Below are 24,371 nucleotides of genomic sequence, written 5' to 3' on the forward strand. Positions count from 1 at the left end.
CTACGAGGTCCTCTCATTGAATGTGTTTATATTTGTGTAAAAGTGGACTATAGAGAATTTTTTTTCTTGCTTTTGTTTTATATGAATTATATCAGCAGCAAGGTATCATTTCTGAAAAATTGCAGTTTTTTTAAAATTTGTAATTAAGAGAAAATATAAATATATGAATAAACCAATGTGGTCGCTGGTCGTACTTTGAAAAAAATGGTCATGCCACAGGTGGTTGCAGAACATGACAATGAGTGTTTACATCACTAGACTTTGCAGAGTTATTTCTTTAAACCATAATAAAGGTTTTTTGATCTTGTGTAATCGTCTAAAATGGCCTCAAATTAAAAATCTTAAATGAGTGCTTTGTCGCCCCCGTGTGGCAGAAATCCGGGAACTGTTCCTGACAGTCATTTTGGAACAACATGGCAACCAGGTGTGGAATCTGCAGCGCGGGGAAGATCAGTCATGACTTTACTGTGGCTCTGAAAACTCTTCCTGCAGAAGACCATCAGGTTGGTGTGTCTGCTGCAACAGAGACATAAATCCCACGTGTGATTTAGATGTGCTCTCACAATTACAAGGGTTGATGTAACTGTAATTGTTACTCTGAAGTTTTCTGAGAATGGCAGTGTTTATTTACTGTTTGAGTATGAAGCTTCCCAATGCTGCCATTATTGTTGGAACCAAGGGCACAATTCAGGTAAATCATCAAGGTCGGGTTAGGTTAAGTCCACAATTAAATGCAATATAAATGGGAGATTTTATGGTATTTTGTGTATTGTCGTTTTTTATATTTTTGAGAACCCTTCCTGGATGTGGTGCCCCACATCTTTAATTGTGAATGGAAAGGAGACCCAGTACCCTTACCAGAACCCTGTTTGCCTCTGAACTTCCACAACGGCACAGGAATGCGTTATGAAGCAGAAGTGGTCCGACAGTGTTTGCTCAAAGGTAAGTAGAAATTTAGTATGTCTACACCAATAAATCTCTCTGCATAATAAAATATTGCAGACTCCTTAGTCCAGGCAGCTAGTGACTAAGAAGTAATGCAAATAATAATTAGTTGACACCTGAAACACAATGTGACTGTGCCTTTATTTGTCCCTGCAGGGCTGAAGGAGAGTCCAGTCATGTCTCACTCTGACTCTCTACTGCTGATTGAACTGGAAGATGAGATCCATAGGCAGGTGGGCGTGGTGCACAGCCAACACTGTCAGTAAATGTTTTACACTCGGTATCCACACTTTGACTGAAGAATACTTTATAACTGAAAATGACTTGATTACTGTGATCCAGCTGCACTTTGTACTCACACACTACAGCAATGTTCCCATTTTTTGATGACCTCACATGTTCTGTGTTAAATAAGAAATACCTCACTCATAGGTGTATGCTAATCCCTCCTTATATTGGCTCAGGATTTTGTGAACTTTGCTACATGTATAAGAATCAACACTATCTGTAAAAGGCACTGAAACAATCAAAACCTCAATGAATGTTCCATGACTATAATCTGAAGCACTTCTGATCATGTCTAAATGAAGACTTCTAATAAACGTTTCTATAATATGACAGTGTAAAATGTTTCACTTGGGATTGATTACGATTTTCACTGTATATCCTTGAAAGAAAATATGGTTTTAATGTTCACAACAAAATTGCACAAATACAACAGAAACAGATATTTGTACTGCTGCTTACTTAATAGAATGCATTGATTATGATTATAGCATTTATGTTGAATGTAATATTGATTTAATTAAAAATACACAGGTGTCTCAGAGTAATATTTTTAAAGATCTAGTTCTGTGATTGCGTTACTCGTATCACAGATTTATAAACTTTTATTGCTGTGAGGTGTTAAGTCTAGATTGCCTTCTGCCTATCTCAAGATTTTATATCTCATATTTCACTTGGCCATGTTCCACAGCTTCTATGTGGGTGTAGGTCTGACTAGTTTGTGGAACAACAAGGTACCGATACTTTTGACAGTATGGGCAGGTCATAGTGCTGCTGGAAAATGACATCAGAATCTCCATAACATTCATCAGCTGAGGGAAGCATGTAGTCCTCTTTCCCTGCAAGGTAACTATGTTGATTTTGTAGTTGCCAAAACACAAAAATAATCAGAAATTGGAAACTTTATCCTGGGCCTCAAGCAACATGCATTCTGTGCTTCACTCTTCATCCAGACCACAATTTCCAAATATATTGCAAAATTTACTTTTATTATGAAAAAGATGTCCAGTCCTTTTTTCTTCCTACACACTTCTGAATCAAATTCATTAGTATTAGTGCCTCATACACAGTTCTGTAATAGCCTGGAGCCATAAGCTGATGATTACAAAATAAAATCTTAAATGAGTGCTTTGTCGCCACCCTTTGGCAGAGAACAGTGAAAGTTTGTTTCTGACAAACAACTTTTGAGCAACATGGCAACCAGGTGGGGAATATGCAGCGCTGGGAAGATCAGTCATGACTTTGCTGTTGCTTTAAAAACTCTTCCTGCTGAAGACCATCAGGTCAGTATGTTTTCTGAAATAGACACTCAAATTCAGCATGTAATTTAAATGCAACTCTCCTTTTGTGTCTTCCTGGGGCTTCTATTTCTGCGTTCTTAACTGCCTCTTACCTGTTTGCTGGATATGTTTTTTAAAAAAAGTCAAGTAAACATGGTGTTGAGAATATGTGTCTAAAAGCAGCACGCTCTGGTCAATGAGCTTGTAATACGTTTACATTTTGACTAAACTGTCAAGTTGCCAAACTATTACCGTAAACCACAGAATAGAAAGGAAATAGTTTTTGGTACAGTCTGGGAATAATGAATTTTAGTTTTAAAAATCAGTCAGTTAGTCATAGAGTCAGTAACAATTAAGGTTCAACATGTTTTTCTTAAGCTATAAAGATGAACCTATGTGAGTGATGACCTCCACAGGATGAGGAATGAAACTGCCAACAGAACAGATTTGTGCAAAAAAAAAATTATAAAAATGAAATGACTTATTAAAAATGTTGCAGAAAAAGGTTGCTTCTCGGAATTAGGGAATTATTGTAGTCATTTTCTGACTGCATTTACAGGTTGTGGCTATTGCAGCTCGTAAGTTGGAGGATGCTGAAGAGTTTGCCAGGAAACAGAGCATCTCTAAGGCTTACGGCAGCTACGAGGAGCTGGCCAGAGATCCAAATGTAGGTCAGTATCCATCTGTCAGAGATTGCTCTGTTTGCTGCTGTACATAATGCACTTCAAAGTGAATGTTATGACAAATTGAATAGTCCATCCTCTAGAATTCTATCTGGCTTTCATCATCAAATGTTTGCATAGATGTGGTGTATGTTGGGAACATCCACCCATACCATCTGAAGGCCTGTCTGCTTTTCATGAACGCCAAGAAGAATGTTCTGTGTGAGAAACCGCTGGCCATAAACACCAAAGAAGTGAAAGAGATTCTGGACTCTACCAAAAGGAATCAAGTCTTCTTCATGGAGGTAAACTAGCAGCCGTTAAGTTGAATAAGGATAAGCTAATATTTTCAGATCAAGATCAGAATCTATCAAATTCCCTTAATCAGCAATCTGTCGCACACCTTAGAAAAAGCCTGGTTTGTGCAGTTCTTTATGGAATTTTGTGTTCTCTCTCTTTTGTATATGTGCCGCTAAGCATGAAAATAATTCCATGAAACAACCTAAAACTTCAAAACAAACATGAGACGATACACAAAAATGCCTAAAATATTTCTAATACCATTTGGTTCATATTTATTTCATCTCAGGTCATTGCAACAGAGCACTATTTGCAAGGCCCAGCAACCACAGAAATTTTCGAGTCTCACGTTGTTTCTCTAATGAACACAATGGATCTTACAGCCACACTGGTCAGCTGCCTTATTGTGGTACAAAAAAAAAAGCATATTTTCACTATTTTAATGTAAAAATACATTACAAAATACATTGAGCATACATGTGAGCTTGAGAAATCAAATTCAAATTCCTTGTTTGTGCACACAAATTTGGCAAATTAAGCCAGTTCTGATTTTGTCTGCTGTTTGTCTCCAGGCCGTGTGGACCCGTTTCTTCCCAGTTTCTGTGGAGGTTAGGAAGATGCTGGCGCAGGGGGAAATAGGAGAGGTGAAAATGGTTCGGTCGAAGTTTGGAGTCCCTGTTTTGCACAACCGAAGAGTAGTAGAGAAGGAGTTGGGAGGAGGAGCGTTGTTGAACATTGGCATGTACTGCCTGCAGTTTGTGTGTATGGTGTACAATGGAGAGAGGCCAGAGAGCATCCAGGCAACCGGGGTCTGCCTGGACACAGGTAGGAGCTAACCAGAGGATGGGTCTATTTTTATGCAAATCATTTTATCTAGTCATTCAATTACAGGGGTGGATGAAACTGTGGTTGTAACTCTGAAGTTTTCAGAGAAGAGAATGGCAGTGTTTACTTACTCTTCCAGTATACAGCTTCCTAATGATGCCATTATTGTTGGAACCAAGGGCACCATCCAGGTATGGTAGTTTAAAAGGCAGATAAGTTAACAGATAAATGCAATGAGGCTGGAGCATTTTGGTAGCGCTTATTTATTTTCAATATTTGAGATCCCTGCCAGAATGTGGTGCCCCACATCGCTAATTGTGAATGGGAAGGAGACCCAGTATCCCTTGCCTGAACCGCATTTCCCTTTGAACTTCCTCAACACCACAGGGATGCGTTATGAAGCAGAGGAAGTCCGACAGTGTTTGATCAAAGGTAACCAAAGGTTTTGTACATCTTAGTTTGTTTCTATATCAATGTCTCTGAAAGTAACAAAAGCATTGATTTGCAGTTAATTATTCAGGCAATTGATGGAAGGAGAAATTCAAATATTAGTTGGCATCAGAAAATGTGCTTATGCTTCCATTTCTCCCCATAGGGCTGAAGGAGAGTCCAGTCATGTCTCACTCAGACTCTCTTCTGCTGGCAGAACTGGAGGATGAAATCCGTAGGCAGGTGGGCGTGGTGTACAGCCAAGACTGCCAGTAAATGTTCTGCAGTCACTACAAAAATGAAACAATTACTCAAAATGGACTATTAAGGAGATCCAGCAGGACTTTGTGTTCCATCACTGCTGCTACTGTGTTATTTCTTCATGTTTTGAGAGGCCTGACAGAGATCATACCTAAAGATCAGTAAAAGTTCTGAATCCAAACTTTGTAAATCTTCCTTTGAGTTTACTTTCAGTTCTGTTCCTATTAAGTTATTCCAAAAACAAAAGGCCAGATAACTTCTGATAGGTGCTCACTTTATTGATAGAACTTCAGTCTTATGAGACATCTCACTACACCAGCTAAACATCATAATCCCCCTTTACATAGTTAGTTCTTAGTCTCTAGCATTACAATCAAAAGCATGTTAGAGGAGCAGGACAGCTACAGTGGATCACCAACAGAGAAGACGATGAGAGAGCTCTGAAACATGAGTTCTGATCTCTTGATCCAAATCAAATGTTTACAATTTTCCCCCTCGGATATTATCTGAATGCAAAGAAATGTAAAGGCTTTGTGACACATCTAACAACACAGAACATTAACTCCTCTGGATTGGACACTCAAAACTTTTTATCTCTCTTGTCAGAAAAAATATAAGCAGAATTGAATGTCCCAAAAACAACAACAAAATAAAGAAGTTTACCTTTCACAAAAGTCAAGTACAATTTAGAATGTAACAGTGTCTGGAGAAGGTAAGGAGTGCAACACTAACAGATACACTGAAACAAAGCTGGTTTATAAGAGAGGACACTTCATACTGAGAGCACTACACAAACGTCTGTTTAGGGGAGTCATGGAGTCGAGACCTTTGTTTGCCATTAGTTTGTTCTTTACAGTTCAACAAGGTGCTCTTTAAGATTAGTCGGCTCCAAACCATCAACACCCAAACAGGAGGCAGACATGCATGCACACACACACACACACCGATGCTTCCACTCATAGGCTTTCATATTTAATATTACAAGTGTCGGAGTGAATAAATATAGCTGTTTTTGCTTGGGGTGTAATAATCTGTAGTCCTGACAACTGGTTTGACAAAAAAAGATAAATCTGTTCAAGGAATGATAACATAATTTGGAATTGTCTGGAAGAAAACTGCTCCCACCCAAGCAGCTGCTCGGTCATAAGGGTCGTCTTCTGATTAATTATTTGCATGAGAACCTAAAAACTAAACATCTGAGTGTTTATAGGGGTGAGGCATTGGGATGGTGAAAATGAAAGACAGAAAAACGTAAAGGGTCAGTGCAGTGCAGCTGCGTTGGCTGCTCAAGCCACCAGGACCACACGCATGGTGTTGGTGTAACCGGAGCCGGGACGCCAGCCAGTCAGGATGATGACAACGTCACCGTCTTTGAAGAATCCTCTGGCCTTGCCTGAAGAAAAAAAAAATTATATCAAAACATTTTTAGTAAAAGAATGGAAACAAATTCAGATATGCTGCTCAATTTAATTAAGTTGGAACATTAAAAGTAGCTGCTCACCCATTTCCATTGCGAAGTTGACGCGCATGTCAACATCCTCTGCCCACACATCGTGAGGGGGGTTGGTGTAGAGGACAGGGAAGATCCCGCGGTACAGATGGGCCTGACGAGCCGTCTGGGCGTTACGGGTCACAGCGAGGATGGGAGCACGAGGCCTGTACCTGGAGAGCAGGTGAGCAGACCTGCAGACACACATGCACACATGGGAAGCTGAGAACTGAGGAAGAAAAAAAACAAACATAATTTACAATAACTGAAGCAGATTTGCACTGATTATGCTAATTTTTCCATACAAAACATCTGATGCAACAAAAAGTTGACCCCCTCGCCTTGGAGAGCCTATGTAAATTGAGTAGTCTGCGCAATTATGAGACCAGATTATGAAACTGAAACTTTACGATACTACATGTTAATAGCAACAACATGGACATAGGATGCAAATTAAATTAAATATTTGGCGCTCATGGAGAAAAAAGTAGGTATGAAACTATTTCAGTTGCCGGATCATCAACTATAAAAGGATGTTGGTAAAAAAAAAAAAAAAAAAAAAACTAATTTTGGCGAAGTTTTGCAACAAAAGGATTTTTTTGCATTACTGCACAATTTGAACGTCAATGAAATCTGTAGTCTGTAGTAGACATTAAGAATTTTGTTTGGCCCATTTGAAGTTTTATTCTAAATGAAAAGGGACAATTAGTCTTGGTCATATATTTGAAGATCTAAATTTAGACCATGTAGGTTTACACACATCTTTGTCAACACACATATTGAACACACAAACACTGCAAATATTAAAAGAAATACTCAATATGTTGAAAACCACAAAGTAAAACAGTGCCATCACCTATTCTGGTAGATTCTGACTCACACAAAGAGCAGACAAAACTACAGTTTTCAATTCAATAAACCTCAGACAATTGGAACATTATAGAATATCATTTTCAACATGCAGTTACAAAATCTCTCAGCAAAAAGTCTGGAAAAGTCAAGGCAGCCAAAATAGGTGATACGTCTGATGCACCATGGGAGTACAAGGGCTCCAGGTCACAATAATTAGTCCAATTGATGTTTACATGTCTTGGTAAAAATACTTTTTACATGTCTTGGTAAAAAGTAAATATACTTCAAAAACAAAAGATTTACATAAAAACTTAATTACGTGCAAAAAAATTCTAGATTAACACTAAGGATCTGAGTGACCCAATCTCCCACGTCTTAGGAATTTCTTCAGGTCATTCACGTTTGCATGAATTTATGCATGAAAAGTACAGTTAGTTTCTCACTACATTTCAATTGGAATGGGTAACATCTCTATGTTTCTTCCATTATGTTGCACGATTTGATTCTGTGCCATTAGTCATTCTGTTTCATGATTTTATTCTAGAAAAGCTTCAGCTAAAAGTAAGGTTTCATATTTCATAACACTTTGACCAAGAGTTGATAGTTGACTCAACGTATATAGCAAGGTGGCATGATTTTTTACAGCCAAAATCAGCCTTCCTCCTTCACAGCAGTTGTATCCAGGTGTTAATGTTGAGTGTTTAAATGTTGACTTTACTCTTAGGGATCTGAAAACACTTATAAACAAGCTGTAAGAATATGTTCTATATAAGAATGGATTGTCCTCACAATGAAATGGTAGACTTATGTTTATAATATTGCTATTTGGGAACCATCTTGTGGAACCTCTGAATATCAAATAGAATTGGTTATATTTGCTTTTTACTATGACACAGAGCTCACATATTGGACATAACATTTTCTAGATAGGCATTTCAGAATTTTATCAAATTTTAGTTTTGCATTCACTTATAAGATTTGGTGAGATGATTAACTTGCATTCTGAGCCAGTACATCCATTTGTGAATGATAAACAGACAAGACCCCTCGATTTGGCTAATGTCATTCCCGCTCTCACTCTTATTCTCTGCCCTTCATACTCGCACATCACCACACACATTCAAAATTAAAGATTTGCAATATTATGTGTTGGAGAATTAGGAGCCTGGGTAATTAGACCTTACCTTCAGGAACATTTTCAGACTGCATCCCTCACTTTCTTACCTTCCAGTGTTAGTGAGAATAATGATGGCACTAGCACAGCATTTGAAGGATGCTTCAACAGCTCCGACTGCTACAGCCTCTGAGGGGTCTCTGGTCAGGCGGGAACTTCTCCTCAGCTCCTCAAACAGCTGTCTGTGGAAGGTGGCTGCTTCTGCCTCTCGTGCTATCTAAGCCCCGAATGGAAGGTTACTCTCAAACACACTCCACTACAAACACATCAAGGCACTCACACCACTGAACGACTGGCAAAAACAGGACTAGACTATGCTGAATAAGGATAGTTGTAGAAAATAAATTAGGGAAGTTTCAAAAAAACATCACAATTTTGGGAAATACATTAAATGTGGGAACATTTAGCTCCTAATAGCAGAACTTTGACATTAAAGTATAGCTGATGAGATAATACACAGTCTAGTTGAGTTTTTGCCAAGTCTCCCAGTTACTTCATCAATGCCTGCCTCTCCCTACTCTCCCTCTCTGTCTGTTCAAGTTTCCATCAGACATCCAGAGGATGTCGGCGCCAGATAACCGGCCTACCTTCCAGAGCCCGTGAGCACAATGATCGCAGAGGCTAAGCTCTTAAAGGCGGCCTCGACAGCACCGATTGCAATGGCCTCAGCGGGGTCGTTGCAGTGCGGCGTAGAACGGCGCAGGTCCTCGAACACCTGCCGGTGGAACATGGCTGCCTCGGCTTCACGAGCAATCTGGCACAAGGGCAAGATGCATCGAGTAAAGGCATTCCCACACCAGTCGCGCAAACAGATGGAAAAAGAAATGAGGGGGGAAAAAAGGGAGATAAGAGATGGGAAACAGATTGACAAGGTTAAGAGGACATAAAAAAGGAGTAGGAATGGACAGAAGAAATCAAGATAGTTAACAAGAGAGTTTAGGGGTGCAGTTAGTGTGGGGGAGGAGACACAGGAACATACTGTTAAAACTGTGTCAGATTATATTAAATGTGATGTTTAAGATCCTCACACAGCTAAAATAGTAGATATAAATGAAAACAATTAAATGTCAAATGACACATTAGTGAATTATTAATTTCTAAAATAGATAGCTTGACACAAAGATCCAAAATAAAACTAAGGCACTTTAAAAATCAACCAGGAAAACATCAGAAGACTTTGACACAGGCATTTAGAGGTTAGTCTAAATTAGTTTGTGTAGCTACTGATAAGGATGGGTGTTTACTCCAGATTCAGAGACATTCAATACACTCTCAGTGCAACGGGGTCTACAACAGGAGCACTGCATCTGCTGAGTCACAAAGACATCTGCACTGTAGCTAGGAATAGCAGCAGCTAGCCAAGAAGGCATCAGGAGTGAAGGACAGGCAAGATGGGATCAATGCTTCGTCACTCGTCACAACTGATAAACTGGAATATTTCGAAATTACCATTGATGGTATGGTATTTGAATCTTCTTTTTTTTATCTCTCCCTAACTGAGAAACAGAAAATGCAACTTTGAAGCAACAACATCAGATAAATTCAGAGTCCTGACACTTATGATCCTTTGACCTTGTGATGCAGTCAGGTACAAGTAATTTTTTTAAGAAAAATCATCAATTTGGAAACTTGACTGCAGAGAAATAAGTAGTACAGAATATAAGGTGCAGTGAATTTGTTAGATAAAGAGGTGCAGCAGCTGCCATTCATTGTGGCTTTGAGGAAAAAAAAAGCCTCCAACATGCTATTTAAGTAATTAATAACCACATGCACATTGTGAAGATCATGCAGCGGTCCATGTGCTTACAGCTCCTAAACACCCTTAAGATTACTGTATAGATTTAAAAAAATATAGAATGTGTAAATTGAAAGTCAATGTTTCAGTAGATGATCACAGAAACTAAAGTTGCAAGTATGTACACTGGCTGCCCCAAAAAATACACACACCATTTCATTGGACATTCTTTAGCCTTGGTTACAGCACTTCTGTAGTTTTCAATATTCTGCAATATCACCTTCATAGGCATCCAGATTTGCATAAACATTTTTTGCCGGTATCTTGTAAAGATGATGGGAGTCTGGCTGCTGCATGATACTCAATAGTGTCATGATCTGGACTTGGTGATGGCCAATCCATGCGAGAACATGATGTATGCTGCTTCAGTGTCCCCAACACAAGCTGAGTCAGAATAATTCTGACAGTCATCTTGGAATATACCCGTGCGATTAAATTTAATTGACAAAATAACCTGGTTATTTGATATATGCAGGTTATAACCTGACATCATTCTTAGAGCAACAACCCCAGATCATAACACTTCCCCAAAAGGTTTAAAGACTTTATGCATCTCTCTTACACTGATGCAACTCTCTTTCTGGAACAGGGTAAATCTGAGTCCAGTCTTTATCCTTCCAAGAAAAATGTAGCTTTTTTTAACTGATGAGCCTGAGTGATTTTCTTAAAGTTGCGCTGCTATTTTGCTCCAATCACTTGAGTTGTTTTTGCATTGTACGTGTTGTAATGTTGCTAGTCGACTTCAATACGGTTGTTTAAGAAATGAGAAGCGACTACAGCAGTTATGGTTAAATAACTTAATAATCAATGCAGTAATTGCCTACTTGTTAAATCCAAGTAGTGTTTTTTTTTGAACAGGCAGTGTACATGCTGACATAAAAAGGCAAAACATACAGACAAAAGTTGATTCTTGGAGAAGCAGCTGATTCGTAGCACTTTTATTTTTAATTAAATTTCACAATTACAAGTTTTGAACGCTTTTGGAATAATTAATGATTATATGCTCATAAGGTTTGAAGATTCTGCTTTTTTAAGTGTAGCTGGACTCACCATGTGCTGTGTGCGCACTGCCTCAATGGGGTAATCTCCCTTGGCAGTCTCTCCGCTCAGCATGATACAATCGGCTCCGTCCAGGACGGCGTTGGCAACGTCGCTGCCCTCAGCGCGGGTCGGTCTAGGCTTCTTGATCATGCTCTCCAACATCTAAATGGTTTAGCGAGATTCAACTCAGCATAGTGCCACACATTTACACCTGAAAATATCTTCCTTAAACCTAGAGGTCAAACCTTTAAATGAAACCTTCTTCGGTTTTTGTTGTATTTTCTTTAAGACAAAAGCTACTCATCCTACCTTTCACACATATATGCCTCTGGTGATTTAAGACAATTTATCAAAGTTCTGTGGAGTTTATCAATTTACAACAAGGACTTAAAATAAAAAATAATTGTAAATTTAAAATCCATCATAATTGTCCATCATACTACAACGGTGATGCAGAAACTGAAGAATGACCTCCTGCCACTATCAAAGCAATCCAGTTTGAAAACCAGATTTATGGTACTCCACAAAGACTGGGAAAGACAAAACATTTATACAATTTTACACAATGAGGACTTGACGAATTAATACTAAGTTTAGCAGTTCTTTATTAAAATATTTTGCTCAAGTCTATAATGAAAAGCTATGAATAACCAGTGTGAGAATATTTTAGCAGTAGAATAGGTCATTCTGTTTTGAATAAGAACAATTACATTATGTCACTTTTTTGAGGAAATACTATGATCTTAAAATATGGGATTTGTACTTGAGGTTAAAATCTGAGAAACTCACACTGACATGTGCCTACATGCAATATTTATTAATACCAGTGGATCAGTGCAAATTTTATGCTGATGTCATTGACCAATATGCAGATAAAATCTGTATGCAAGTGTATTTTAGATCTGTCTTGAGCCGAATATCATTTTGTGAAATCCTGCAATACATTACTGTAGGAATACCCTTGTTGAAGAAATCCATCACCTTCAGTTTTCATAAGAATCAGCCTTCCTGCTCTATAAACTAACCTGAGTTGCGCATGTGATGGGCTTGCCAGCTCTGTTGCAGCGACCGATCATCATCTTTTGAGCTAAAAAGACCTTTTCTGTGGGGATCTCAATACCCAGGTCACCACGTGCAACCATGATGCCATCGCTAGCCTCCATGATCTCATCAAATCTGTAAAAACGTGCAACATATAATCAAAGATCTCAATCAAACATGGAACATGACCAAGCCCATCATCCATAAAAAGAACCTGCAGTTAGCTTGTCAGTACCATACACACCTGCGTACACCCTCATGGTTCTCCAGTTTGCTGATGATCTTGATGTTTTTGCCCCTCTCTCCAAGCACAGCTCTGACAGCATGCACATCATCTGCTTTGCGGATGAACGAGGCAAACACCATGTCGACTCCCTGCTCCACACCAAACTGCAGATCCTTGATGTCTTTCTCTGAAACGGCGGGCAAGTCGACGGCAGCGCCAGGAAGGTTCACCCCCTTCTTGCTGCCCAGAGTGCCTCCGTTTTCAATCTCACACATGAGGTAATCATTGCCTGGAGAATAAAAATGGACATAGCAGCAGTTTTAACTTCCTTAAGAACTCACAAAAGAAACCTTAATGTGTGACACTGGTCTACTCACCAATCTCCTTGACCTGCAGAGAGATGAGCCCATCGTCGATGTAGACCTTGCTGCCAACTTCCACCACTTTGGTGATGTTCTTATAGTCCAGCCAGAGGACCTCATCACTGCAGTTGTCCTGGTAGGCATCGTCTAAGGTAACCTTGATCATGTTGCCCTTCTTCAGCTCAACCTCAGCTGTGCCACTCTGTCACAAAAAATTGCATTTACTTCATATCAAATTGGAGTACAATATAAATGTTATGGTTTGAGGATTAATGCTAAACTCACTCCTTTAATTAGGCCGGTCCTGATCTCAGGGCCCTTGGTGTCCAGGGCAACACCGATGGGTCTGTAATGGATACTGCCTGGCTCGAAGCTCTCGCACGCCTCCCGCACATTCTTGATAGTGCCTGCGTGGTACTATAGCAACAAAAAGCCATTTGTAAATTGTTTGCAGAAAACAAAATAAAAACAACTATCCTACGAACTGTTGCATTTCCCATCCAAACTTTGACCACATTACTCAATATCATCACATCGCTTTCATTTTTAAGTATGGGTGAATTTATATTAATTACATTAACTAAAAACTCAGCTAGGTTTTTTCTCTTAATTCTGATGTTCATTGTGAAAGCTTCAAGACATGAACTGAATTCAATGTTAAATTTATGTATGCAGCACAAAAAAACCCCCGGTAAGACCAAAGTGCTTCACAATTACACTTATAAAAGAAACCATAGAATACAACAGTACCCAAAGTAAAAACTTCAACAAGTTTTAACAATCAATCCAAAACTGAAGTTAAAAAAGGGATTTTATGACTAGATGCATGTTCATACTTCTTTGTAGCAGTAAAAAATATGAGTTGCGGTGCCTTGAACCATTTGTAAACGCTACGTGAATGATTGTTCTAACCCAGCATATAAAGAATTACAATAGGAAACATGAGAGGTAATAAAATCATGAATAACTTTCTCAAGGTCTATGAAAGGGAAGATATGGCTTTCCTTTGACAATGAGTTGTACTTGGAAAAAGCTCAACTTGAGTTGATGTTTCAAGAGCCAGCATACACAGACGTATAAAAGACATTCTTGCTTTAAGGGTCTCCCAAAATTAAGACAAGGTCAGTAGGATCTTGCCCACACTGACAAGAAAAAGCATAGGACAGTTTCTCAGTGGCATAAATTCTCTTCCAGATTCAAATATTTATCACTTATTTGGGAATCCATGTCACAGCATCTGAAGGTAGAGTAGAGAGGCAGACAATCCAAGTTGTTTGAGTAAACTTTGAAAAGTAAGAGTGAGAACTCTATACATTATTTACTATTCAAATTTTCATTTTAGAACTCTTATTTGCTTTGTGTAATTTTTTTGTTTCTTTTAAACAGAAAGCGCAATCAAGACAAATTAACTGAAAAGCATGATATGAATAGAATACTCTATTTAACAAATGGTAATATAATATTTCTTAATGCAGAAGCTATGAGTTTCACTTTAATTAAATTACTGAATAAATTGCCTGAAGATTTTCTAATTTACCTAGATGGACCTGTACTGCTACTAGCTGTCATTTTAACTGATAAAAAAAGCACGCCAGGGCAATTAAAGTACAAGGTGTGTTTGACAACTCACACAACCATAAAGTAACTCAGTAATGGCAGCACTGCAATGATCAGAGTTTTTCTTCATGTGACATAAGAATATTTAAAAACAAACATTCTAGAAACCTTAGCAAAGCACCACAAATATGTGTAATACCTCTGCATTTATTAAATGTTGAAATTGCTGGGTATAAGAAGTTAAATCAAACAGTGAATGTCTTGATCAGCAGCTGTTCTTGACCACAACTGAATTTTATGACATAATTACCATTTTCAGGGCCAGACCTGCTGCCTCGTGTCTTTATTTAGTAGGACATTTGAAGAAGTCTGGCCTTTTGTAAAAAATAATATTCTGAAAATTCACAAATTAGACAGCACATATTCTAGTGGTGTTTTATTTTATTTTAAAAAGACTTTGCAAACAATCCAAAAATCACACTGGTGTATAAAATGTTGTTGCAGTTAGAATAACACCCACTGTGACTCTCAACCAAGCTGTGGGAAAGTGGGAAGGAAAGAGACACGGTAGTTGTGTTTTGCAAACATTAGGGCAGGGGTCTCAAACTCCAGTCCTCGAGGGCCACAGTCCTGCAGTTGCACCACAGGTACAAAACACTGGAATGAAATGGCTTAATTACCTCCTCCTTGTGTAGATCAGTTTTTCAGAGCCTTAATGACCTAATTATTCTGTTCAGGTGTGGTGCAGCAGAGGCACATCTAAAAGTTGCAGGACTGCGGCCCTCGAGGACTGGAGTTTGAGACCCCTGCATTAGGGGGGATTAATTAACAGATAGAATGTTTATGGCTTTAAAGACAGTTGTCTACTGTCTACCTCTGTAACCTGAGCTTTCAGTAACAATGCAACTGGCAAATAATTACATTTGAGATCATTTTTCTTGGTCTTTTCCATTTGAGCTTAAATAACATTTCTTGTGATTACAAATAATGCTGAGCACTACCATAAATGAACTTCCTGCCTAGAGCCTGAAACCATTCTTTAGCTTTATTGGCACAATTTAGTTGCTTTTTGTCATTGCCAATGTGTTCATTAGCTGCATTGAAATAAAATTTTAGATTTATTCAAGAAAACTTTGGCATGAACCATCATTCTCTAAATAAAGTTTAATGTGTACAGACATTTTCCCTTTAAAGCTAATTGAAGTTTGAGACTTTGGTAAAAACTTCATAGCTCAAAACACTAAGTGTGGCCTTGCCTGTTACCACAAGGCCTGTAGTTAGACAAGAGAATTAAAAAGAGGGGGAAAAAGGCCAAAAAAGCAGTTGCTTCAAATAACAAGGAATGTGTGCATAACAAAAGTGTTACTTTTAGTTGGTAAAGAGCAAACAAAGTATTTCATCAATGGTTTAAAAACAGATTAAACATAATGCCTTCTGGGTAAGATTCTTCAAGTACCCTCCGAAGAAAGGGAAATGGGGAGCAAATTGTGTACGAGGTTATGTTTATGTCAACTGACTGTTTTGTTACCAAGAAGAAGCTTGGGGTAATCAGTTCTTCTCTAAATCAATTTGATTCAGGTTTGCTGGTCATGTTTCATCATTATTTGTTGCATCAAGTTAATTTCAAAATGTCTTTGTTCCTGTAATCAAGAAAATTGAAGCCTTTGGTAAGGTCATGTGTCCCTTTGTGTCTAAAATAGAGGCACATAATTCAGCTACAATTTTTGAAATCTCCCCATCACTTAAGACAGACATTTTAAATTATTAATAAAGTATTGAAATAAAAGTGTGGGATTACTTAGCAATAACATAAACTATTTCTTCTGTTCATTAAATAATTTTGTAATTGCTTAGTAGGATCCCAGTCTAGAACAGTTTATTACACAATACGTGCCAATTCACTGTCAGAGAAAGATTTCACAATAGCAGGAAACTACAAATGATGACAAATATTACCTCGAAGCTCTATTTACCAGTTTAGATAAAGCACAGAACTGTGTGTGATTAGATTTATAAAGTAAATTAAGCCACATTTTTTAAAATAAAAGGACCAACCTCATGTGTACCATGGGAAAAGTTCAAACGAGCAATGTTCATTCCTGACTTGATCATCTCCTTTAGCATATCTACAGATCGGGATGCTGGTCCTGCAAAACGAAAATAATTTTTTTACACATTGAACATTTAAAATCTTGAGCTTTATTGCAATTTCTTATCACTGAGTTTTTCAAATTTTATACTTCCATGAGCACATCAGGAAGAAGCCAAACACAGATTTAGTCTATAGCCATTTTGTATCACCATAATATTTTAACAGGAAACAAACTATTAAAATTTGATTTAAGGAAATGCAACTGGAAAGAATCGACTAACCGATGGTGCAGATGATGCCAGTGTTGCGGGCTGTGGTGGGTTCGGAGTCGATGTCCAACAGGCACATGTGTTCCAGGAAGGTGTCGGCCATGGCAGCGTTGAGCTGCTGTGTCTGGATGAAGGCAGAGCCCATGTCTTTTGGCAGAGGCATGGCGATCCCTTTTACAGTTGGACAAGTACTGCATGCAGAAAGGAAAAAAAAAAAGGGAAGAAAGATTTTCAAACATAGCATTGATCATGGTGAGTGTGGTAAAAGGTTACCACGCTTCACCCTTTTTAAACTTTTACAAAGTAGAAAGTTTCTGAGCAAATTACCAGCCACTTATTAGATGGAAAAAAAATCAAAATTTTCTGTGTTCTTGTTAATGTGCTGATGTGCAACTCAACCACTCATGCCATTAATGCAGGTAGAACCTGATTTTCTTGCTGTGTGTTCTACTATTACTTATAGGTCAGGAGAATTTTGGAAACTACCAATTGGCTTATACTTCTTTTATGCACCCAACAAACAGAAAGCAACCATTTCAGGAAAAAATAAAACCTAGACACAATGAAAGTCCTAAACTCCCAAAGAAGCAATTTTATTGTCAATATTCTGTTATCTCAGTCGTGAAAGTTGAAGGAAAAAAAAGTGGAAATTTAAGATTAGACTTATGAAATGCATACAGTGCAATTCTGTGCAAATACATTTTACTGTGAACACAGGTTTTTACGCAAGACTGTTTTTTCTTAAGTTCCTCTTAGTTTTTGGGTTGCACAAGCAGAGAACAAAATGAACAGTAGATAACCTCCCAACTATTTCTGGACTGCTCTGTTGATCTCTGAAATGCCAAAACTAACACCCCAAACATATTCCACATAAAACAGTACACTGGTCCTCTGCACCACATTGTAGAGCTTGTCCACACCCACCCACCAACCCTTCTGAGTCATCTGTGGCAATGAACAAGAGTCAAAAAGCTACAACTGTGGAATTTCCTAGTTTCAAGAATGATACTTAATGCAGCCCAGAAATTAGGTTATATAAAACCCCAAATTGCCCACAACCGCCACCCCCTTCAATCTGTTAGAGACATTCTAATGAGCCTTCTGAATCCATCTCATAAAGACTAATTTCTTCTTTTTTTCATTTAAAGAAAAAAAAAAAGAAAGAGGGAAAAATGAGACAAATTTAAACTAACAGCCAAGGTCTATTTAAGCAGAGTGCAATAGAATTGTATGTGAATGAGGAATGCATTCCCCCTCCACATGTGGTTACATGCTGAACAGCTCACTAGTTCAGATTTGCTTCACTAACCAGCCAGTGTTAGGGTGACAACCATATCATGAATCACTTCACTCACCATGAGGAAGACTTTCCTAAACCAAATGTCATTCTAAAAAAACAAGTATTGTACTTGAGGCCATGTGAATCTGTACTGTGTCATATTTTAGGAAATAAAATAGTTACAATATGCCATTAATTTATATGAAGACTGTCTTATGAAAAGTCAGTGGATTAGAGTAGAAAAATAAAATGAAAATCCAGCATTTGTAAAATTCATTACCTTCTTAAAACAATATTCTCTCTACATAGCTACTTGAATACAACATTTAACAACATAATGGAAATTGTAAAATTTTAGGTATACACATCACCAATATCATCTTTAGTGTGTCCCTGATGCCAATTTTCCCTTCACCCTCTATAGCAGCTAATGGAAAGCTTGAATTTCTTCATTACTAAGTTATGCGTGCAATCCACTCTCAGTTGGTGAACAACAAATAGAAAAACTGATTCTTTAGGCAACAATCCCTTCATTTGGTTTTTAATGGTCCTCATAATCAGAACCTGTTCTTCCATCAGATCAACACCAGATGGTAAGTGGCATCCATCAACATGTGCCACAGAGAGAAAATGGCTTCCTTTTACAATGTCAACCAGTAAAATGAAACTATAAATTAGTTTTACTCAGTAACTTACCTACCTCAACACAACTGTATGCAAAAGTGGTATATAGAACCTAGAAGTCACTTTTTAGGAGGTAGTGCAAAAGCAAACAAAGCCCTAAAATCTTAAACATTAATCAGGCACACCAGAGGTTTAACTCCCTCTTACTCATCACATCCTAACTACAGATGAATCAAGACAGGGGATTCCAGACAGAGGTGCTATACCAACACTACTGGCTTGTGATGTGACATTTCCATCAATGGCTCAGACAAAGGCAGTACGTGAGAGCAGTCACATCCCCCTACAATCCCGGACAACCTCTGTGACTGGGTAAAACCACAACCTCAAAAAGAGGGGGGCAGACATCTGTTAAAAGAAAAAGCAGCACTCCACCATGTGCTTTTTGTGGTAGCCATTTTCATGACCCACTGCAGTTTAGTTTAGCCTACATTTATCAGATATTCACTTGGAGCATTTTAAGTTATTGATCATAGCAAATTTAACTGATCGGTATGAAGTGATAGGAGTTGTCTGGTACATTTTCATGTTTGTGATATAATTTCACTGTTTCATATAATTACAAAGAAAATACAGACAAAATGAGTTCCAATGCTGTATCCCAAAACAACGTAAGCAAGTTTGAGACATCTTGTACACAGTGATCTACGAATTAAACAGCTGCAACATAAAAGCTACAAATTTGATAAAAAAGCTCTCAAACGTGCTCCTCTGAAGCTATGAAATGACTAACCAAAGGTACTAGTCTCCACAGTTTTAGAGAGACACTAATTAATAGATTAGGGATTGACATTTGCCCATTTATCATTGATCAGCTCTGACTGGTGATTACAAAAACAATCTGAAATTTTGTCATATTCAAAACCAAGAAATCCCACTTTTTCTGTCGATAAGTGCATCAATCTACAGCATGTACTTATGCAGTTTCTTTGAGTTTAGTGGAAAGAAAGAAAAAAGCTTAAAATATTGTTACCTCATTTAAAGAACCTTGAACATATGCCTTTGTGAATATCACTCATAACCTTATAGTACCTTGGAAAAAAAATCAATGGAAACCACCCTGATAGTTCTTCCTGTCTAACTCAGCTTACTAATACCAGTTTTGAAAAAAAATAAAAAGGTCTGTGACCCCAGCACAACCTGTAGGCATCACAATAGGCCAGCACTGCAGTAGTAGGACAACTTCAGAAGTTGGCTACCTAATAATCCCTTCCAATCCCTTTCCAACACATCAACCATAAAAATAGTGTCACCATCTCATGCTTTTAAGATAACAAATCTCATATCTTGGTCATTTAGATGTGAAGTATAACTATATAGTAATCAGCAGCAACAGAAGCATGGCTGTCAGTGCGATGTGACATTCCCCATCATTCATTATGGATGTGATGTAACCTGAGGCTAATCCAAGTTAGCTCTCAAGGGCAGCACCGTCTTCAATTGTTCACCCTCCCTAAACCTAGGTAGCGTGTATAGTTTGCACTACATACCCCCTGTAGAGCCTCTGGTATCTCCTGGGGACAACCAAGCCCTTTACAAGCAAGGACCTCCAGAGCTCCCCCAGTGTGCTGGAAAGTCCAATGCCAGTGAGCAAGCCGTGCCTCACAAAAGCAGAGTTGACCGCTGCAGTGTGTGTGCATGCGTGTGACACTTTTAGGAGCTCAGGTTTAAATCCATTCAATGAGGATAAAGAACACGAAGAGCACCTGCTGCAACTGGGCAATCGCCCTAAACTGAACCAGCGGACGGACACGAGAATCCCACCAGAGCACATCAGAACAGTGTCTAACTAATGCTAATGCTACCGTGGGTCATACAGACCCTAGGCTAAAAACAGAATGTGGGCTAATTATAACACACAGCCTAGAAAGCTGGTGTGTGGAAATATTAAACTCCATAGTACATTCACTCTGATGATTGTAAGCTATGCCTGTACCGTCTCTCACCTCTCAGGAATGCTATGGGTTCCATGAACCTGTACCTAAAGTGGATTGCAAAAATAAAAGTTAAGTTCTCTGAAACCTCAGAATGAGAGTGGTCTGAAGAGGTATAGGAATACCCACAAGTTGTAGAGTGAAGTGGTATTGAAGATAAAATGCCTGCACATGGGAGCAGGACCAGCTGTGATATGCCTGACCTTCTACACTGACTGTCAGATCTGCTGCAGCTAAAACATTTTACCAAAACAGTACATCATAAAGACTTTGCTAAAACTATTTTTTTTAATCACTGCAATTCACAAAATCTTCATTCAGTGTTACCTTATTTTGTTGAACTCAAATGTGCAAAGCATATGCTGCTGTTTGAAAACTGTGGGAGTTCATAACTTTAATGTAGTTAATGAAAAGGTGATTTCTGGAAACTACCAGTAATGGTGCATGAATAGTGTTATCTGATGCATCTGTTTTTATGCAATCACTTCTGAAAGAGGTCATGAATTTCTGACAACCCAGACATTTTGACTCACCTTGGCCTTTTGAAAGTAAAGACAACATTTTGTCAACATAATGTTTTAAACAGGACAAAACCTGCTTGTGTTTGCATGCAATATTATTTCTTGCAACATACCAAAACACATGCGAGTAGTTTCTGCCATTTTGGATACATCTGATCAGGGGTCCATATAAATTAAGCTTTAAATTGGGGTTCATATAAATTAAGCTAGTAATTTTGTCTGGTTCTGTCTGGAGCAGATCACATTCTAAGGATGACAGTCCAGGCCTACACAGGCAAGGTGAGACCTGCCCTCACTGATCTGTATTCAATGTCAATAATTCCCTTTTTCACTATTCACTACATAAAGCTACTGCAGCACAATTGCGGCAAAAAAGGCACATTTCATACTATATTTATATGCCAGCATTTTCCCCTATACTAGTTTCATGGTTCTAGACAAGTAGGAAAATTGTCTAAACAAAAGAATAAAGTGTTCAGGGACTAAAACCCTTCAGAACTAAGGACTGATTAAGCTTCATTTTTCTACATTTATATACAGAACACACAGTACCTCAGTGTAAAATGGAGCTTTTGCTAAATTACAGACGATGCGGCAAAGGTCACGTTCTCCCATCCTGCGTCACATTTTCCTGATCTGCAGACATCACTCTAACTGACCAATGGGAGGTGAAGAAACCGGAGAAGCCACGCCCACAGCAGGAGGCAACAGGAAGCGATTCTACCACGGCTAAGACTTGACGCATCACGTTAAATTACTGTTTTAAAAATTTCTATACAAAACTACGGAAGAATATAGCATAAGTTCAAAACATAAAAGAGATAGCAAGTGGCCAAATATAAAGAGCTGCAGAGTATTCGAGGGGGGAAATGCCGTCTTTTTTTTGTCCATACACTGAATTTTAATATTCAATACTGACATAGTTGGACTAAAAACTCGTATCTAATTTGAGATACTGCTTTTATGACTCTTTCAGATGTACTGTATCGCATTACATGAGGCAACAGAGTAAAAATACTGACATCAATTACTGACCTAAACGTGACAAAATTTATCAGCAAGACATATAAAGCTACTGAAAAAAACGAGAAGCTAAATGATTAAAAGAAGCTTTCAAATGTCAAAACTATTTAAAAGACAAGAACTTAAGACAAGACAAGCCCTGCTGAAAGTACCCACCTGAACTCTGGTAGAGGATGTCTGCTGCGATGCGACTGCTGGCAGTCTGAGACCAGCTTCAAGGTGATCTACCCTGCTATTTCCTCACTGCATGGAACTACTTTCTAGGGATGCTCATATCCATCCGACAAACCGTAAATGGAAAAAAAGGAGAAGCAAAAGCGGGCGATCTCTTTAGGGAACCTTACCACCGGCAATCATTAAGGAAACCAAAGCAGAGAAATGCTTATTTATGTAAATACTGACTCTTATGGTAAGATGGGTATTTATAAAACGCAAAGAACGTGGCGGAAGGATATGCTAATACATGATAGGAGTGATTAGTAAAGTTAGAGAGCCAATGGGAAAGCGTGAAAGCATCACAAGAGCATAAAGTAGAGCATGTGACCGCATTCAGGAAGGCAGTCAGACTGTGTCGTTCGGGTTAGTATGCAACGTGGGTGTCCAATGCCTTTAATGGCATTTTCCCTTTAATTATTAGTGCTCAGGATGTACGCAATATCGGTAGGTAAAACCATTAAAAGACATCCAATTTTGACATGCTGCAGTATCCTGTAGCTGTTTTGGAGTTTTCTAACCATTCCCCCTCCTGCATTTAGTTTCTAAACCATGGAAAAAGATATTTACTAATTGTTAACTATAAGTCCCATCTCCTCTGATTCACAATCAGTGAAGAGATGAAGGGGTAAATTACTGGTTGCTTCAATGTGGTGGAGTGTCGCCATCTACCGATGGATAATTATACGACATGACTGGAATTTCACTAATGATTTTGTATTCCAAGTTTGGGTGGAATCTTTTGCTCATTAAATCTTTGATAATTTAGCTGACCAGATTTTGTGCTGAATGGAAAACATTATATACAAGTGCACAAAATAATAATGCTAATATTAAATTCATCATCACTTATCTAATTGTAAACAAATAAAAAAATATGCATATTTCTATTATAAATGTAAAATACTTTTTGTGGCTATATTCCCAGGGTGTTTAATTATCTTGCCTCTTAATCAGCTTTGCTGCCAAATAAATAGATGGCACAATGAAAGTAAATCTCTGCCACATGCCTACCCATTCCATCTATACAAAAATAATCAGCTGAATCAATGTCAAAACTACTTAGCAACGGTGCTTGGCAAATGTCACACTTACCTTCAAATTGATAAAACAGTGAATTTATATTTTCTAAACTGACAAAGTTTAGTAAAGGACCTACTATGTCCCTCTCGATCTATTTGGCTTAGTTCCTACCTGTTAGCAGATGCACTGGTAGTGCTGCTACTCCCGCTGCCCATGTTGTTAACTAACTGCCTGCTGACAGCCTCTGAGTGTATGAACAACACTACAGTGTTGAAGGGAGTGGACACACCTTCACAGGTGAGGGGAAAAAAAAATCTGCAGTCTACTCTGTATGTCCACTGGTGAAGCTCCTGCCTGTCAATCAGCATTTAGTGTTGCTAACTCCTGGGCCACAGGATACAGAGAGACACTCTATAGAGATAAATCTGTTGAGCAGTTAGGATACCCAATGCTTCTAAATTTATTATGGTCTTACTGTACAAGAGCTACTAACGATAAATGAATAAATAAACTGAAACCGCAAAGCCAAATAAAGAAACTGTAACAAAAAGGAACAGAAACACTCAAACAGGCAGGGACACAATAACACTCAAGGAAAATGTAAAATCATAATTTAATACACTTAGGCAGTGGAGTGGACTTCATGTGGTGAAAAACCCATGAGAGCATACAAATTGTACACTGAAAGTCCTCAGTCTAAGTTTGAACTGTGAACCTTTATTCAGGGATAATCACATACCCTATGCATTTTATAAAAAAAAAAAATAAAGGTAAATATATGTTCCCATGAAAACAAATGTTTTAAAGAT

The 24,371-nt window shown here is 38.3% G+C and overlaps 2 protein-coding genes across 6 annotated transcripts; one reads left to right on the plus strand and one right to left on the minus strand.

The window, feature by feature from the left end:
* Nucleotides 1-52: 52 nt before the first annotated feature.
* Nucleotides 53-5,533, plus strand: LOC102231435 (trans-1,2-dihydrobenzene-1,2-diol dehydrogenase-like). Of its 4 annotated transcripts, XM_023333010.1 has the most exons (9): nucleotides 53-503; nucleotides 793-942; nucleotides 1,102-1,178; nucleotides 3,070-3,181; nucleotides 3,314-3,477; nucleotides 4,045-4,297; nucleotides 4,364-4,488; nucleotides 4,579-4,729; nucleotides 4,893-5,533. In XM_023333010.1, the coding sequence occupies exons 2-9, from the start codon at nucleotides 900-902 to the stop codon at nucleotides 5,000-5,002; spliced, it is 1,035 nt and encodes a 344-aa protein (XP_023188778.1). In that variant the 5' UTR covers nucleotides 53-503; nucleotides 793-899; the 3' UTR covers nucleotides 5,003-5,533. The 4 variants fall into 4 exon arrangements, with proteins under 4 accessions (XP_023188778.1, XP_023188777.1, XP_023188779.1 ...); XM_023333009.1 differs by having other exon boundaries at nucleotides 53-942; XM_023333011.1 differs by lacking the exon at nucleotides 53-503 and having other exon boundaries at nucleotides 922-942; nucleotides 1,102-2,513.
* Nucleotides 5,245-22,588, minus strand: LOC102225638 (pyruvate kinase PKM). 2 transcript variants are annotated; one of them, XM_005805548.2, is made up of 11 exons: nucleotides 22,483-22,588; nucleotides 16,898-17,076; nucleotides 16,580-16,671; nucleotides 13,253-13,384; nucleotides 12,983-13,169; nucleotides 12,624-12,894; nucleotides 12,364-12,514; nucleotides 11,348-11,500; nucleotides 8,553-8,719; nucleotides 6,489-6,670; nucleotides 5,245-6,380 (listed from the first exon to the last, which is right to left on the minus strand). In XM_005805548.2, exons 2-11 carry the CDS (start codon nucleotides 17,046-17,048, stop codon nucleotides 6,274-6,276), a joined length of 1,593 nt encoding a protein of 530 aa, XP_005805605.1. In that variant the 5' UTR covers nucleotides 17,049-17,076; nucleotides 22,483-22,588; the 3' UTR covers nucleotides 5,245-6,273. The 2 variants fall into 2 exon arrangements, with proteins under 2 accessions (XP_005805605.1, XP_005805604.1); XM_005805547.2 differs by lacking the exon at nucleotides 8,553-8,719 and adding an exon at nucleotides 9,090-9,256.
* Nucleotides 22,589-24,371: the final 1,783 nt, after the last annotated feature.

The sequence above is a fragment of the Xiphophorus maculatus genome, chromosome 4 (genome assembly GCF_002775205.1).
Source record: "Xiphophorus maculatus strain JP 163 A chromosome 4, X_maculatus-5.0-male, whole genome shotgun sequence".
Lineage (NCBI taxonomy): Eukaryota > Metazoa > Chordata > Actinopteri > Cyprinodontiformes > Poeciliidae > Xiphophorus > Xiphophorus maculatus.

What these genes read in the sequence shown, in the direction of transcription:
- LOC102231435 (XM_023333009.1), top strand. Translation starts at nt 900, where the DNA reads ATGCGTTATGAAGCAGAAGTGGTCCGACAGTGTTTGCTCAAAG. An exon ending in AAGATGAGATCCATAGGCAG is followed by an intron (nt 1,179 to 3,069) that starts GTGGGCGTGGTG and finishes CTGCATTTACAG; the next exon opens with GTTGTGGCTATTGCAGCTCG. An exon ending in GAACCAAGGGCACCATCCAG is followed by an intron (nt 4,489 to 4,578) that starts GTATGGTAGTTT and finishes TCAATATTTGAG; the next exon opens with ATCCCTGCCAGAATGTGGTG.
- LOC102225638 (XM_005805548.2), bottom strand. Translation starts at nt 17,048, where the DNA reads ATGCCTCTGCCAAAAGACATGGGCTCTGCCTTCATCCAGACACAGCAG. An exon ending in TGGCATCATCTGCACCATCG is followed by an intron (nt 16,672 to 16,897) that starts GTTAGTCGATTC and finishes TTCGTTTTGCAG; the next exon opens with GACCAGCATCCCGATCTGTA. An exon ending in ATTCTCACTAACACTGGAAG is followed by an intron (nt 6,671 to 8,552) that starts GTAAGAAAGTGA and finishes GTGTGTCTGCAG; the next exon opens with GTCTGCTCACCTGCTCTCCA.